The 15,622-nt window shown below is 54.5% G+C and overlaps 2 protein-coding genes across 28 annotated transcripts in view; both read left to right on the top strand.

The window, feature by feature from the left end:
* The window catches only part of IL17RE (interleukin 17 receptor E), a 32,813-nt gene extending 30,635 nt beyond the window's left edge, over positions 1 to 2,178 (top strand). For all 6 annotated transcript variants that reach the window (XM_060161236.1, XM_060161232.1, XM_060161233.1 and 3 more), the window contains one exon: positions 424 to 2,178. In XM_060161236.1, the coding sequence (XP_060017219.1) occupies positions 424 to 980 (557 nt within the window). In that variant the 3' untranslated portion in view covers positions 981 to 2,178. The remainder of the gene's footprint in view (positions 1 to 423) is intronic.
* IL17RC (interleukin 17 receptor C) lies at positions 2,054 to 15,446 on the top strand. Of its 22 annotated transcripts, none has more exons than XM_060161225.1 (19): positions 2,054 to 2,717; positions 3,010 to 3,031; positions 3,227 to 3,379; positions 3,647 to 3,721; positions 3,814 to 3,923; positions 4,999 to 5,110; positions 5,441 to 5,485; positions 7,026 to 7,165; positions 7,390 to 7,449; positions 9,627 to 9,681; positions 9,763 to 9,944; positions 10,040 to 10,090; positions 11,001 to 11,091; positions 11,249 to 11,370; positions 11,638 to 11,697; positions 12,233 to 12,281; positions 14,457 to 14,552; positions 14,669 to 14,707; positions 14,803 to 15,446. In XM_060161225.1, the coding sequence occupies exons 1-19, from the start codon at positions 2,421 to 2,423 to the stop codon at positions 15,420 to 15,422; spliced, it is 2,379 nt and encodes a 792-aa protein (XP_060017208.1). In that variant the 5' UTR covers positions 2,054 to 2,420; the 3' UTR covers positions 15,423 to 15,446. The 22 variants fall into 22 exon arrangements, with proteins under 22 accessions (XP_060017208.1, XP_060017191.1, XP_060017203.1 ...); XM_060161209.1 differs by having other exon boundaries at positions 2,330 to 2,717; positions 3,814 to 3,881; XM_060161210.1 differs by having other exon boundaries at positions 2,331 to 2,717; positions 11,046 to 11,091.
* The last annotated feature ends 176 nt before the right edge of the window (positions 15,447 to 15,622 follow it).

The raw sequence follows: 15,622 nt of genomic DNA, 5'->3' as shown, positions 1-15,622 counted from the left end.
CATCCCTCCCCCGCCCAGGCTCCCTTCCGAAAGAGCCTTGTCCCTGCCGCTGCACCCCCTCTGTTACCCAAGGCGGTGAGTCTCATGCCCCCTAGTGGGAAGGAATGGTTAAGGCAGGGCAAAGGTCCTTCTGCAGGTGGTTCACTGCACCAGTCTCTAGGCCAGACGCTAGTGGAGCGAAATCCAGCCTGCGCTGCACCTGGCGCCCTAGTCCTCTCCTCTTCCTGGGCACCTTTATCTAATTAGCCCAAAGGCGCCCTATAGGCCTGTAGGCTAAAGCTGCTTTGAGTACCCATCCCCAGCGCAGATGAAGAAAGGGGTGGTGGTGGAGTTAACCCTATCATGTAGCGCTGAGGCCTGGGAGGAAAGGGCTGGGCTGTCCCGTAGCCCCCCACCCTGTTCATCTGTTGCTCCCACCCCCAGGCCCAGGTCGAGCGCGGCCGGTGCTGCTCCTGCACGTGGCGGACTCCGAGGCGCAGCGGCGCCTGGTGGGAGCGCTGGCTGAACTGCTGCGGGCCGCGCTGGGCGGCGGGCGCGACGTGATCGTGGACCTGTGGGAGGGCACGCGGGTGGCGCGCGTGGGCCCGCTGCCGTGGCTCTGGGCGGCACGGGCGCGCGTGGCGCGGGAGCGGGGCACCGTGCTGCTGCTGTGGAGCTGCGCCAGCCCGAGCCCCGCCGGCGGCCCGGATGCCCGCGCCGCACCCCTGCACACCCTGCTCCGCGCCGCCCCGCGCCCGCTGCCGCTGCTCGCTTACTTCAGTCGCCTCTGCGCCAAAGGCGACATTCCTCCGCCCCTGCGCGCCCTGCCCCGCTACCGCCTGCTTCAAGACCTGCCGCGCCTGCTGCGGGCGCTGGACGCGCGGACTTCTACTCAAGCCACCAGCTGGGGCCGCCTCGCGGCCCGGCCGTGCCTGCGGGGTCGCGTGGAGCTGTGCCGCCAGCTGGAACGCGAGGCCGCCAAACTTGCCGATCAAGGCTGAGCAGAGCTCACCGCAGTCCAGATGTCTGTGGCCGCAGGCCTAGGGGCACTGGCTGGAAGCCCCGAATGAGGCTTCTACCCTGGAATCGTTGGATGCCTCCTAGGGGCCACTGGCCACAAAGCCTTACGCTACCTCCCAGCCCGGGAGCGGGGCATCACACTCACTGTCCCAGCCCGTTCCCCACGTTCCCCCAGGGTCCAGTCTCTTCCTCATGCTTATGCTTGAGGGTTCTCTCCCTCAGAGCCCCCAGGAAGAGTCACTCTTTCCTGAGAACTCCTGTGACCTCAGTGCTGTTGTGAGTGGGGGATCGTCCCACTTCCTCTCTCCGAAATTCCAGAGAATAGTCGTCTGCACGTGCTCCAGTCCAGGCCAGAGAGGTTGGGACAGGGGTTGGGGAGGCAGGAGACATGGCAGCTCTGAGTGGGAGGTGGCTGCAGAGGGGGTGGGGGGACAGAAACCCCTTTGGGAGCCAGGGATCCCCCTTTTCCAGACCGGGGCCCTGCCCAGAGTGGGAGGAAGGGAGGGAGGGAGGGCTCTGGACCCAGGGAAGGAGGCTTTGGCCCTGGGTGATGGGGGCAAAGGTGGGACAGTGGAGACTGAGATAGAGAAAGTTGAATAAAGGTGAACATGATGGATAAACTAAGAAACACAAGGTGCTTTTCCAGTGTGCCCGGGGTGCTGAGTTGGGGGAAGGGTCAGCAAGACCCTGCTTGGCGGTTGTTATGCATCATTTTCTGGGCCCAAATCCACATCCATGTCTGTCATATTCTCACAAGCAGTGTCTCCCTGGAAATTTCCTTGATCCTCACTGTGATTCTTCAGAGAGAAGAGAAGAAAACACAGGTTCAGAAAGGTGGTGTGGGGCCACAGTCACGCAGCCAGCCCATGGCAACAGCACAAATAGGACCCTGTCTTCCTGGCTCTGGGTCCTGGGTCCCATCCACCCCTACCCCTCGCTTGAGCATAGGCCGGGAAGAGGCGAAAAGCTCATGTTACGGTGCCCCTTGTCCCTGTCTTTAGAGATCGTGTCCCACAGTGAGGCCCAAGGGGAATGTCTGAAGGGACCTGGGGTGGCCAGTAAGAGGGGCCCCGTGGACACCAAGATCCCAGAGTCACGTGGGAAGTGCAAATGCCCCAGGATTGCCTAAGGCCTTGGTTGTCTCAGTGGAGACTTCCTCCTTAGGGACTCCCAGAGTGAGTAAGAGCTCCCTCACTCAGCCATTAGGCCACCACCCTCTCCAGGGGCCCCTCCCAGCCAGGTGTCAGCAGAGAAGGAGGAGAAGGGGAAGAGGAGGAGAGGAAAAGAGGGAGGGAGTGAGGCCACCACTCAGGTCCAGGCTGCTGGCTCCCAGGCCTGGTGTTGGTGGGAGGGGCCGGGCGGGGCGGGAACAGCCGGCTGCCTGCCAGGAGCCAAAACGAAAGCACTGTGGCAGGGACTGGATGGGAGTCACGACTCCTGGGAGAGGGCGTGCGCAAGCGGCCCAGCGCCGGGACCCCGAGACTGGGGAGGGCTTCCGGCCCCTCCTGCCCGCAGGCACGCAGCTGAGTGGGAGAAGAGGTGTGGTGTCAGCCCCCCTTCGGGGGGCGGGCAGGACAGGGCCTCAGGCCTGGGTGCTGCCTGGCACCTGGAAGATGCCTGTGCCCTGGTTCTTTCTGTCCTTGGCACTGGGCCGAAACCCTGTGGTCCTCTCTCTAGAGAGGGTTGCGGGGCCTCAGGACACTGCCCGCTGCTCTCCGGTGAGTCTGGGACTGTAGGAGTGTTGAGGAAGGCTCAGGGCTCGGTCTGCGGCCATTGAGGCCCTAGCCTGGCTCCTGCCGCTGCCATCACCGTCAGAACTGCCCTGGCTGGTCTGTCGGGTGCTGATGGGGTAAGAGAAGAATGGGGAGGGGGCAAGAGCTGGGCCTGAGCTCTTCTGGGAGGGACTTGGAAAAGGGAGCCCTAGAAAGAGGTAGGCGGGTGGGGGGGCCTCAGGAAAAGGTGGTTACATTTGGACGCATAAACTCTAACTTGTCTTTACCTCCTTCCCAGGGCCTTTCCTGCCACCTCTGGGGTAAGTAGCCCTATTTTTAGAGAGGAAAGATCTTCCCAGGTGGGCAGAAGGGAGGGGAGCTGTTCAGTCCCATGCCCTCACCACCTACCCTCAGCCCAGGAAGAGCCCAAAGCTCCTTGGCCCTCTGGGGTTGTCAGGTGCAACCAGATTCTGGGTCTGAGAAGCTTCAGCTCCCACCCCACCCTTCACACACAGATGGTGATGTGCTCTGCCTGCCTGGGAGCCTCGTGTCTGCCCCAGGCCCCGTGCTGGTGCCCACAGGCCTGCAGACAGAGCTGGTGCTAAGGTGCTACAAGGATACCGACTGTGACCTCTGTGTGCGTGTGGATGTCCACTTGGCTGTGCATGGTGAGCCTGTCATCCCATGACTGGGCATTGGTGCATGTGTGTCTGGAGTGGGCACGAAGACCAGGGAGGGTGTCTGTCAGAAAGCACGGGGCATCCTCAGTATTCTCCTGGAGGACACTGGCCAACGGAACCCCCAGGTCACACTGGTCTCCCCGCCCACACCCCCGGCCCCAAGCCTGGCCTCTGCTTCCTAGCACTGAGCTTCCTGGAAGGAACCCAAAACCAGAGCTGGGGCTAGATCTGAGCCTTGCTCTCGGGTCATTCCAGGGTACTGGGAAGAGCCTGAAGATGAAGAGACGTTTGGAATTGCAGAGGACCCAGCGATCGAGGAGCCTAGGAACGGTGAGGAGAAGCCGGCTTGGCCCAACTGCCCCTCGCCAGAGCCTTGCCCAGGGCCCCTGAGCCTGACCGACCCCCTGCCCTGTTGCTCACAGCCTCTCTCCAGGCCCACGTCGTGCTCTCCTTCCAGGCCTACCCTACTGCCCGCTGCGTCCTACTGGAGGTGCGAGTGCCTGCTGCCCTCGTGCAGCCTGGTCAGTCTGTGGTATGCGAAATAATAATGAATTTATGAAGGGTTTTCACGTGCATTATCTCTTTAGGTCCTGATTCTAGCAGGGCTGTGAGCAAGTTCTTTCAGTCCTTTATGCCTCAGTTTTCCTGTCCGTAAAGTGGGAAAAAGAACAGTCCTACCTCGGGAGTTCCCTGGTGGTCCAGTGGTTGGAATTCTGCGCTTTCACTGCCGAGGGCCCGGGTTCGATCCTTGGTTGGGGAGCTAAGATCCCACAGGCCACCCGGTGTGGCCAAAAAAAAAAGAATAGTCCTACCTCACATAGCTGTTATGAGAGTAAAATGAGTTGATATGTATAAAACACCTGGTATAATACCCAACACGGAAGAGTCTCAGAAAGTTTAATTTTTCCTTTCTGTTGTAATCCTCAAAACTACCCCCATGAACTAGACATTATTATTGCCCTCATGCTCCAGATAGAGAAGCTGAGGCTTGCAGAGGGGAGGTCTGTGGGCTGAATCCACTTTTCCGGATTCCCTGCCATACTGTCCGTGGCTGCCCCACATGTACCATGTCTGTACCCCCGCGGAGCTTCTCCCAGCCTCAGGGGGCTGCTCATGGTTGGGATATGTATCTCCACTTGGGCCAAGTCACTCAAACTTTGACTTTCCTCCTGTCCCCGGCCCCCAGTCTATATCGTCTTACCTGGAAAATAATGGGAGATCACCTGCTGGTCCCCCTCACAGGGCAATCATGAGGCCCACTGAGGCACTGGGAGTGAGAACGACTTCTGTGGGGAGGGCCTCCCACATTTGCACTGGGGTCTGGGGTCTCTGATCACCTTAGCTTTGGCACGTGACCTGGAACAGCAGGGATGAGGCAAGGACTAATAGAGTGGGGGCACTAATCCTGGCCCTGCTGCCACCCCTCCTGAGGCTGTGTGCTTTAGAACTGGAGGCCTTTGAGGACATGTTCGCAGCAGAATTGGGGGCCATACAGTATGAATAGTCATTGGTTGGGAATAGGGCAGAGGGTGAGTGGAGCAGACCATGGAGAGGAGCCTCAATTTTGAGCCCTATACCACCAGCCTTCCGCCACCCTCTCCTCACAGGGCTCTGTAGTATTTGAGTGCTTCGAGGCTGCCCTGGGGGCTGAGGTGCGAATCTGGTCCTACACTCAGCCCCGGTACCAGAAGGAACTCAATCTCACACAGCAGCTGCCTGGTAAGTGGCCCCACAGCCTGAGGGGCCCCAAGTGCTGGCCCCTTAGTCTCTCTCCCCACCGGCCACTGCCCTTCTGCTTTAATCCCCTTCCTCGTCCCGGCCGCTCTCAGGCACTCTCACTCCCAGCCGCCCATAGTCAGTCCCTCATGCCTCCTCTCCCCAGGTGACGTTGCTTCCCAGTGTCTGGGGAAGGTGCTTTGGGCACTGGAATATATATGGGTGGTATTGAGGGGACAGGGAGCCCTTCCCAGGGCTCCCCATGGGTCGGATTGCCCCCATTCTTTCTTTGCCCCCAACCCCACTAGAGGCTTTTCTGTGATCTCTCCCCAGACTGCAGGGGTCTCGAAGTCCGGGACAGCATTCAGAGCTGCTGGGGTAGGAGCTAGGGCCAGCAGGGCTGGGAGGAGGGTGGGGGTGGGTCTGGAGTGTGAGGGACCCTTGGAGTGAACTTCAGGTCTGGCTGCCACATCCCAGAGGCTCACAGAGCTCATTTATTCATTCATTCATTTTATCACAAAAGAACTGCGGTAGCTCTTACTCAGTGCCAGGCATTTAGAATATAAAGGTGAATCTCTCACTTCTTAGAACAAATATTTATTAGTACCAGGAACATCTAGTGGCCCAAAACATTGTCAAGATTACGGTGCACCCCGCCCCCATATATTAAAATAAAAATAATATTAAATCATAAAATAAGGGCTAAGAAACTCAAGGTTCTGATGATTTTTCTCATGTACTATTTGGACTTTGTTTTGTTCATATTTTTGTTTTGTATTTTCTTTTTTATCATGGTATAACATACATACAGAAAAGTGTGTAAAGTGCACCAATTTTAATGTCCAGTTCAATTAATTTTTACATATGTATACACTTGCATAACTACCAGCCACATGGAGATAGAAACACTGTGATGCTTTTGAACTCAAAAGATTTCAACTTCATTTTCTATTTGGGTTCTTAAACTTAAGCTTGATGCCTCTTTGGTAATTCATTAAAGACTACTCAGCACCAGAGGTTTGAGGATACAGATACACATCATGGATTTCATGTCTTTATTCATTTGGTAGACACTTATTCAGCAGATATTTATTGAGTCATTACCCTGCTCAAGGAATAGCCCTAGGCACTGGAGACAAACCAATTAAAAAAAAAAAAAAACAACTGACAAAAATCCCTGCCTTCACAGAGCTGACATTCTACTGGGAGTCAGGGTCAGGGTGGGGGTGATGGAGGACACGATAAACACATGGAGATGTGAAATATGCAATAAGTTAGATGGTTATTAGTGCTATGGAGAAATTTCAGGGAAGGGGGATAGAGAGGTTGGGAGTTGGAGTGGTCAGTGAGCAAAAGACCTGAAGGAGGTGAGGGAGGAGCCATGGGGTATCTGAGGGAAGAGGGTTCCATGTGAAGGGAATAGCCAGTGCAAAGGGCCTGAGGCAGGAGTGTGTCTAGTGTTTTTAAGTATTAGTAAGGAGGACAGTGTGTCTGCAGCAGGTTAATTAAGGACAAGAGTGCTAGGAAATGAGGTTAGAGTGTTCACAGCAGCCATACTGGGGAGGGACTTGCAAGCCACTGTAATGACTCTGGCTTTTACTCTGGGGTGATGTGGGGGCCATCAGAAGGTTCTGAGCAGAGGAGAATGATTTATTTTACAGTGGTTACAGGCACTTCTGGCTGCAGAGGGAGAAGCAAGAAGAAGAGCCCTCTCCAGACCCCATACTGGGGCCTACATGGGTTCAGTCCTGGGCTGTGGCTGAAGTCCGGTCTGACATGGAGACACAGGCTCTGCCCTCCAGGGGCCTCCTAGTCTAAGGGCTTTGAAGGAAACTCCAAAGGGGCAGTGGGTGGATGTGACCCAGGCTTGGGTGTACAGAAGAGGTGAAGGAAGTCTCTCTCTTTGCCTCCTCCGCAGCCCTGCCCGTGCTCAACGTGTCTGCAGATGGCAATGACGTGCACCTGGTGGTGGACATCCCTGAGGATCAGCGCTTTGGCCTCTCCCTGTACTGGAACCAGGTCCCGGGCCCTGCAAAACCCTGGTGGCACAGAAACCTGGTGAGGCCTCTCCCTCCCCAAGTCCATTCCCACTGCAGGCCGATGCTTGTGCTGAAGTTGCAAGCGCATTATCATAGGGCACCTCTGAAAAGGACACAGCCACCCACGCCCAAAGCAAGGAACATTGGTGGGGGAACGGCTGCCTGCCTGGTGTCCTTAACTTCGGCTTCCAGCCTTCCTCTTCCTCATCTTCTTCAACTTCTCTCCTTCTGCTTCTCCCACAGACTGGGCCGCAGACCATTACCTTGAACCACACAGACCTGGTTCCCTGCCTCTGTATTCAGGTAGGAGCAGAGTCCAGCTGGGTGCCCGGGGACAGGGATTAGGGAACTGGTGAGACGGTTGGCCCTCACCTTCCTGGTCTCCCCACCCTCCACACTCCTCTCTGAGATGGAAACTGTGGCTCCCTAGGGGGACTGGCCCTCCCTTGCACTTTGCTGTCCTATGTTTTCTGCTTGTACATGCCCTGAATGCTCTTCGTGATCCTCTATCCCCAGCACTTCTACTTGTGCTTCAAGGCCCCCTTCAGATGTCATCTCCCCCTTGAAGGCTTCCACTACTCCTCCAATTCCTTCTTTGTGCTCCCCTGGAGAGTAGAGCGTGCGCTGTGAACTCAGACTTATTTGAATCCTGACTTGCCATTTGCTAGCTGTGTGACCTTGGACAAGTCACTTCACCTCTCTGAGCCTGTTTCCTATCAGTAAAATGGGAATAAACAGTACCAGCCTCACAGGGCTGTTATAAGGAAGTGTGCCACTTCCAGCTTATATATGTTATAATAATATATTCTCCCTCTGATTATACATTTAATTGGTCATCAGGTCCCATCTGTTTTACCTCTGACATTAATGTCTCTCATTCCCACTACCTGAAATGCCCTCACTTCTTTTCTATACACCCCAATCCTTCTTTTCCATACACCTCAATCCTTCCAGTCACCTCTTTCCCAAAGCTTTTGCCCAACCTCCTGGCCTCTTCTGTCTCCAACTCTTCTTGCATTTCTGTCTTTTCTTTTCTATTTATCATTTATCACTTGTTTTCTTATTTGGGCACCTGTCTCTTCTTGCATACCACAAATCCTCAATAAATGAGTGATTGATTTATTAATTTGTATACATGTCTTATCCTTACTACAACTGTGAATTTGTAATTTCCTTGAAGGCAAGGAAATGATATCTATTCTAATTTAGTAATTTCTCCAGAGCCTTGCACAATAACTGGTATGTAGTGGGTGCTAATTAAGTTTGTTAAGTGAATGAATGAGTGAATGAGTGAAACTCTACTGCCTAGCACAGTGATAGGACATATAACAGACACTCATGAAATGTTTGCTGTGATATAAATGTCCTCACTGCCAAGCCCAATGCCTGCTACGTAGTAGGTGCTCTTATACATTTGTTGTATAAATTAATTTATTATCCCTAGTGCTTTAGGGCTAAGCCAAGAATGGGTGCACTTAAAAAGTCTATTGGGTACTTCCCTGGTGGCACAGGGGTTAAGAATCCGCCTGCCAATGCAGGGGACACGGGTTCGATCTCTGGTCCGGGAAGATCCCACATGCCATGGAGCAACTAAGCCCGTGTGCCACAACTACTGAGCCTGCGCTCTAGAGCCCGCGAGCCACAGCTACTGAAGCCTGTGTGCCTAGAGCCCATGCTCGGCAACAAGAGAAGCCACCGCAATGAGAAGCCTGTGCACCACAATGAAAAGTTGCCCCTGTCCGCCTCAACTAGAGAAAGCCCGCACGCAACAATGAAGACCCAACGCAACCAAAAAAAAAAAAAAATGTCTATTGGAAGAAAAAATGAATAAATGGACGTGTCCTTAACGCTGTGCTGAGAACCTGTGCTAAGTAGGTTCTCACAGAGTGATTGTGGATTTAATTGTTAAAAGTCCCTATGCCTACCACAGTGCTAAGACACATAGTAAGTACTCATTAAAAATTTGTCGAGTGAAGATGTTGCCAGATGTTGGCATAGGGCTTGCTGGAAGAATAAATGTGTGCAATTCTAGGTCCTTGTAAAGGGCAAAAAGACTTGGGCATATGTTGGTGAAATACATCCTCCTTCCATATCCAGTATCCCAGAGGGATTAGTTCCAGGATCTCTGTGGATACCAAAATCTGCAGATGCTCAAGTCCTTTATATAATATAAAATGGCGTAGTATTTACACATAACCTACTCACATACTCCTGTATACTTGAAATCATTTCTAGATTGCTTATAATAACTAATACAATGTAAACGCTATGTAAACAGTTTCCTGCAGGCAAATCCAAGTTTTGCTTTTTGCAACTTTCTGGAATGTTTTTCCCCGGAATATTTTTGATCCGAGGATGCAGAACAGCGAATACGGAGGGCCAAGGAGCACTGACTGTATGGGCTGAGTGAATGCATCCCCAGGGCTTAGCAGAGTGCTGGCTGGGTTGAACTGACCTGTGGAGCCCCGTTTCCTTTCTAGGTGTGGCGTCTAGAGCCCGACTCTGTCAGGACCAGCATCTGCCCCTTTAGGGAGGGTGAGTGGACCGGCTCTGCCAGGGCGGGAGCGGTGCGGGCGGGACCTGGTGGCACGCAGTAACCAGACCCTCTCCCTGCAGACCCCCGTGCACACCGGAACCTTTGGCGTGCCGCCCGGCTGCAGCTGCTGCCCCCGCGGGCCTGGCGGCTGGACGCGCCGTGCTCACTACCCGCTGAGGCCACACTGTGTTGGCAGGCACCGGATGGGGGCCCCTGCCAGCCGCTGGTCCCACCGCTGCCCCGAGAGAATGTCACTGTGAATGTAAGCGAGGCGGCAGGAGGTTCCCGGGGTTGGGGAAGGAAGGGGAACCTAGGGGCCCAAATTTAATGACCCCACCCATTACCCTCTTTCCACAGAAGGCTCTTGAGTTCCCATTGCTGAAAGGCCACCCCAACATCTGTGTCCAGGCAAGAAAGGGGTGCCAGAGAGCCAGGCTTGGGGTCAGGACCTCTGCGGACTCCCAGACAGTCACCGTTTTCTGAATCCACTTTATCCTTGGGTCCCTGGAGCAAAGTGGTTACCAGTTTCCTCTTTAGGGGTTCCACTATTTACTTTACCGGTGCATGGCACGGGACCCTGGGCACTTCACCTCTCTGAACATCAGTCTCCTCATCTGTTTAATGGGGATGATAATAGTAACTATTGAATACTTCATAGAGTGGTTATGAAGATTAAACAGTGCTTCATCTTAGCAATGGGCACAAACTAAATTCTCAATAAATGTTAACTGCTTTGATTATTGCTATAATTATCCTATTTCTCTACCTGTAGAAATGGGTTGCTTTATAACTTCGAAGGGTAGTTGTAAAAATATTAATTCCAGATTTATTGAGCCATTATGTTTCAGGCACTGTTTTAGGCTCTTGGAATAGATATGTCAGTGAATAAAACCAATAAATGTTCCCACCCTTAAAGAGTTCATGTTGTAATGGAAAAAGGCAGACAATAGGCATAATAATTATACAGTATGTTAAAATTGTATATAAATACTATAGGAAAAGGTGGGGAAGGATAAAGGAGGGTTGGAGTTGCAATTTCAAGAGGGGCAGTCAGATGAAGCCTCTTTGAGAAGGTGGTTAGGTGAGAAGGGAGTGTATAAAGTGTTCTGTCAGAACTGAAAAGAGTTAATTTATGGCCGTAAGGCCCTTTAGCACAGATGACCTCACAAGGCTGAGGCTGAGAAAGATGGAGTGATTCCTAATTACTCAGCCTTGAACCCAGTTCTGCCTAAGGTCAAGTCCAGAGCCCAGACCCCGCCCCCCAACCTGACAGGCCTCCCCTTGTCTGTCCCTTCTCTTCTGGTTTTTCTGGCTTCAGCTTTTGCTTTTCCTCGTGCCCCTAACCCTGGCCCCTTCTGAGCAGGTGAGCACCTGGGAGAAGCAGGAGCTACAAGAGTGCTTGTGGGCTGGTGAGTGGGACCTGGGGGAGGCTGGGGCAGGGCCACTGCAATAGGGGTGGACCCTGGAGGTGCCAGCTCCTGGGGGTGAAAGTCAGGCATGGGGCAGGGGAGTGGCAGCCCTCAACCAGGTTGGGTCTCACTCAGAGTGGGCTCTCACCCTTTCCAGACTCCCTGGGGCCCCTCAAGGATGACATGCTGCTCGTGGAGACACGAGGCCCCCAGGACAACAGATCACTCTGCGCCTTGGAACCCAGTGGCTGCACTCCACTGCTTAGCAGGGCGTCCACGGTGAGGGATGGGGCACCCTCCTTCATGTCCCTTTCCAGCTCCACTTCAAACCTGGCCTCAAATTTTCACTATTCAATTTCCCCTCCTCTGTGCCAGGCCCTGTGCTGGTCTCTGGGAATGTAGGGGTAACTCAGACCTGGGCCTTGTTCTCAGTGGCCTCTGAAAAGTCTCCCAGACCCTCCCCCCTACTATTCTGCCCAGCTGTAGCCTGGTGGCCTCCTAGGTGTGGTGCCTCTAGGTGACAGCACCCATCCCTTGGCTTGGCAGAGGGCAGCTCGTCTTGGAGGGCCGTTACTACAAGATGTGCAGTCAGGCCAGTGTCTTCAGGTGAGTAGGTGGCAGGAGGGCCCTCCCCAATGCCCAAAGGCAACAGGCCTCAAACCCTGTCTTCAACCTCTTCTACCTCTTCCTGTGCCTAGCAGGAAAACTGTCACTCTTCAGGGGCAGGGGCCTCCTCATTGCCCCTCTAGCATCCACCCACCATCTGTGTGTGCTTATTTTGTGTCCAGCCCCGGGGAAGCTAAGAGTTGAAGAAGCATAGTTCCTGTCCCCAAGTTGCTCATGGCTGAAGAGACCAGCAAAGAGATAACCATTGGGTTAAGACAGCTAATAACCAATGTGCTAAGTTTTGGGTTCCAGGGAGAGCTTCAACGAAGGGTCTTTTCATGTGGGCCCAATCTGGCACCAGTAGCAAGGTACAGTCCAGGAAGTAGACACAGCATAAGCAAAGGCAGAGCAGCTTGCGGCTGCTGTGTGTGTGTGTGAAATATGCATAGCTGAGGCTGGAAATTTGGGACCACACTTGATGGGTGTTGAATACCAAGCCGGGGGCTCTGGATTTGGTTTTGTTTGTGCCTTACAGCTGTGGGACGATGACCTGGGAGCACTATGGGCCTGCCCCATGGAAAAGTGTGAGTATTACAAGAACTGCCCTTCTTCTCTGTACCAGGAGCTGGAATCTTGACAGGGACCATTCCTGGGGGGAGCATACACAATGGCCTTAGCCTTTCAATCAGAGGGTCATTTCTTCATTAATTCAAACACCACAAGGGGCGCTTGCAGGGATCCCAGCATCACCAAAGAGACACGTTCCCTGTCTCCATGCCAGCCATAGAAGCTAGAAAGACATTAGCTAAACAATCATTTAGGAATTGTGGGCTATTGAAGCATTCACTATAAAAGTGTCCAAAGCCCTGAATGCATATAATGGGGACCTGACCTAGTTCAGGGGAAAGGTTGGAGGTGAACTCTGAAGGCTGAGCTAGATGAAGGGGGAAGAGATGCATTTTTGTGAAGACTCTGGGGTGCTTTTTTGAGGAACTCCAAGGTAGCCAATGTGGCTGGAGGGTCTTGAGAGATAGGCCTCTGTCATGAGATTAGGATGCAAGGGCCATGTAGGGCCTTGGGAGCCGATGTAAGCAATTTGGATTTTTTTTTTTTTTTTTTGCGGTATGTGGGCCTCTCACTGTTGTGTCCTCTCCCGTTGTGGAGCACAGGCTCCGGATGCGCAGGCTCAGTGGCCATGGCTCACGGGCCCAGCCGCTCCGCAGCATGTGGGATCCTCCCGAACCGGGGCACGAACCCGTGTCCCCTGCATCGGCAGGCGGACTCTCAACCACTGCGCCACCCGGGAAGCCCAGCAATACTCTCAATTTTATGTTAAGAGTAGCAGGAGCTTCCCAAAAGGCTATAATCAAATTTGTATTTTTTTAAATAAATTTATCTATTATTTATTTATTTATTTTTGGCTGCATTGGGTCTTTGTTGCTGCTGCGTGTGGGCTTTCTCAGCTGTGGCAAGCGGGGTCTACTCTTCATTGAGGTGTGCGGGCTTCTCATTGTGGTGGCTTCTCTTGTTGCAGAGCACGGGCTCGAGGAGCGAGGGCTTCAGTAGTTGTGGCATGCAGGCTCAGTAGTTATGGCTTGTGGACTCTAGAGCACAGGCTCAGTACTTGTGGCGCACGGGCTTAGTTGCCCCGCGGCATGTGGGATCTTCCCGGACCAGGGCTCGAACCCGTGTCCCCTGCATTGGCTGGCGGATTCTTAACCACTGTACCACCAGGGAAGCCCCCAAATTTGTATTTTAAAAAGATCTCTGGGGGGACTTCCCTGGTGGTACAGTGGTTAAGAATCCGCCAGCCAATGCAGGGGACACGGGTTCGAGCCCTGGTCCGGGAAGATCCCACATGCCGCGGGGCAACTAAGCCCGTGCGCCACAAGTACTGACCCTGCACAACAACTGAAGCGCACACACGTAGAGCCCATGCTTCGCAACGAGAAGCCACCGCAACGAGAAGCCCGCACACCGCAATGAAGCGTAGCCCCCTGCACGCCGCAACTAGAGAAAGCCTGCATGCAGCAACAAAGGCCCAACGCAGCCAAAAATAAATAAATACATTTATTGAAAAAAAAAAAAAAGATCTCTGGGGCTGCCATGTTGTAATGAATTAGAGGCATAAAAGAATCAGAAATACCAGTTAGAAGGCTCTTGCAGTCATCCAAGAGAGTGAGGTCAAGGGTCCAGCAACCCTAGGCTTAGGGGGCAATAATCTTTTTTTAAAAAACATTTATTTATTTATGTGTTTGGCTGCGCTGGATCTTAGTCGTGGCACGTGGGATCTTCACTGTGGCATGCGGGATCTTTAGTTGCAGAATGTGAACTCTTAGTTGGGCATGTGGGATCTAGTTTCCTGATCAGGGATCCAAGCCAGGCCCCCTGCATTGGGATCACGGTGCCTTAGCCACTGGACCACCAGGGAAGTCCCTTAGAAGTCAATAATCTTAGCTGACATTTGAGCACTTAATATGCCCAGCACCCTGTTCAGTGCTTTATGTGTATTAATACATATAGTTCTCACAGCAATCCTGTGAAGTAGATATTATTGTTACCCCAATTTTACAGAGGTGAACTGAGGCAGAAGGGGAAGTCACTTATCCAAGGTCACCCAAGTAAATGGATCTATGTTCATACACTGACCCTGTGAGCTGTGGACGTCGGGCAAATCCCTTCATTTCTCTGAGCCTCGTTTTTCTCCTTGGTGAAGTGGGGGTCTCTAACAAGCCCGTCTTCTCCCCTGGGTCTCCTAGACATCCACCGGCGCTGGGCCCTGGTCTGGATGGCCTGCTTACTCTTGGCCGCTGTGCTTTTCCTTCTCCTCCTCCTCAAAAAGAACCACGTGAAAGGTGAGCGCTTCCCGGCTCCCCATTCCCCAGGGGCAGGACTCCAGTGGACCTGGGAGCTGGCCAGGAGAAGGCGGCGGCTGGGCTCACCGGCTGCCTCCGCTCCTCTCCCCTCACAGGGTGGCTGAGGCTCTTGAAGGAGGACGTCCGCTTGGGGGGTGAGTGTGAGCCAGCGCCGGGCGGGGGGCGGCCCCCAGAGGGCCGGGCCTCGGGCCAGCTCACGTCTCCGCTCCTGCTCTGTTCTTTTCCACAGCGGCCGCCAGGAGCCGCGCGGCTCTGCTCCTCTACTCCGCCGACGACGCTGGCTTCGAGCGCCTGGTGGGCGCCCTGGCTTCGGCGCTGTTCCAGCTGCCGCTGCGCGTGGCCGTGGACCTGTGGAGCCGCCGCGAACTGAGTGCGCAGGGGCCCCTGGCCTGGTTCCACGCGCAGCGGCGCCAGACCCTGCAGGAGGGCGGCGTGGTGGTCCTGCTCTTCTCGCCCGGGGCCGTGGCGCTGTGCCGCGAATGGCTGCAGGACGCGAATTCGGCGCCCGGGGCTCACGGCCCGCACGACGCCTTCGCCGCCTCGCTCAGCTGCTTGCTGCCAGACTTCTTGCAGGGTCGGGCGCCCGGCCGCTACGTCGGGGCCTACTTCGACAGACTGCTGTCCCCGGACGCCGTGCCCGCCCTGTTCCGCAGCGTGCCGGTCTTCTCACTGCCCTCACAGATGCCCGAGTTCCTGGGGACCCTGCAGGGGCCCGCAGCCCCCCACCCCTGGCGGCTCGCGGAGAGAGCGGAGCAGGTATCCCGGGCCCTGCAGCCCGCCCTGGACAGCTGCTTCCGGGCCCCGGGGACGGGACGCGGGATGGGGCCTGAGGCAGAGGACAGGACTTGAATAAAGGCAGACGCTATTTTTCTACCCGTGTCTCCCACGTGTGTCTCAGTGCCCCAGCCGCTGGGCCGAACTGTCCCCGTATCTGGTATCCCCGCGCCCCTTTAACACCCGGACAGGTGCAGGACGGCGACGCCTCTGGTTGGCTGGCGTGGGGTGACGCAATGGCACATGGCCTGCTACCATTGGCTGTGGCGCGGGCT

The sequence above is a fragment of the Lagenorhynchus albirostris genome, chromosome 10 (assembly GCF_949774975.1).
Source record: "Lagenorhynchus albirostris chromosome 10, mLagAlb1.1, whole genome shotgun sequence".
In the NCBI taxonomy this organism is placed as follows: domain Eukaryota; kingdom Metazoa; phylum Chordata; class Mammalia; order Artiodactyla; family Delphinidae; genus Lagenorhynchus; species Lagenorhynchus albirostris.
This window is presented reverse-complemented; position numbering and strand designations above follow the sequence as displayed.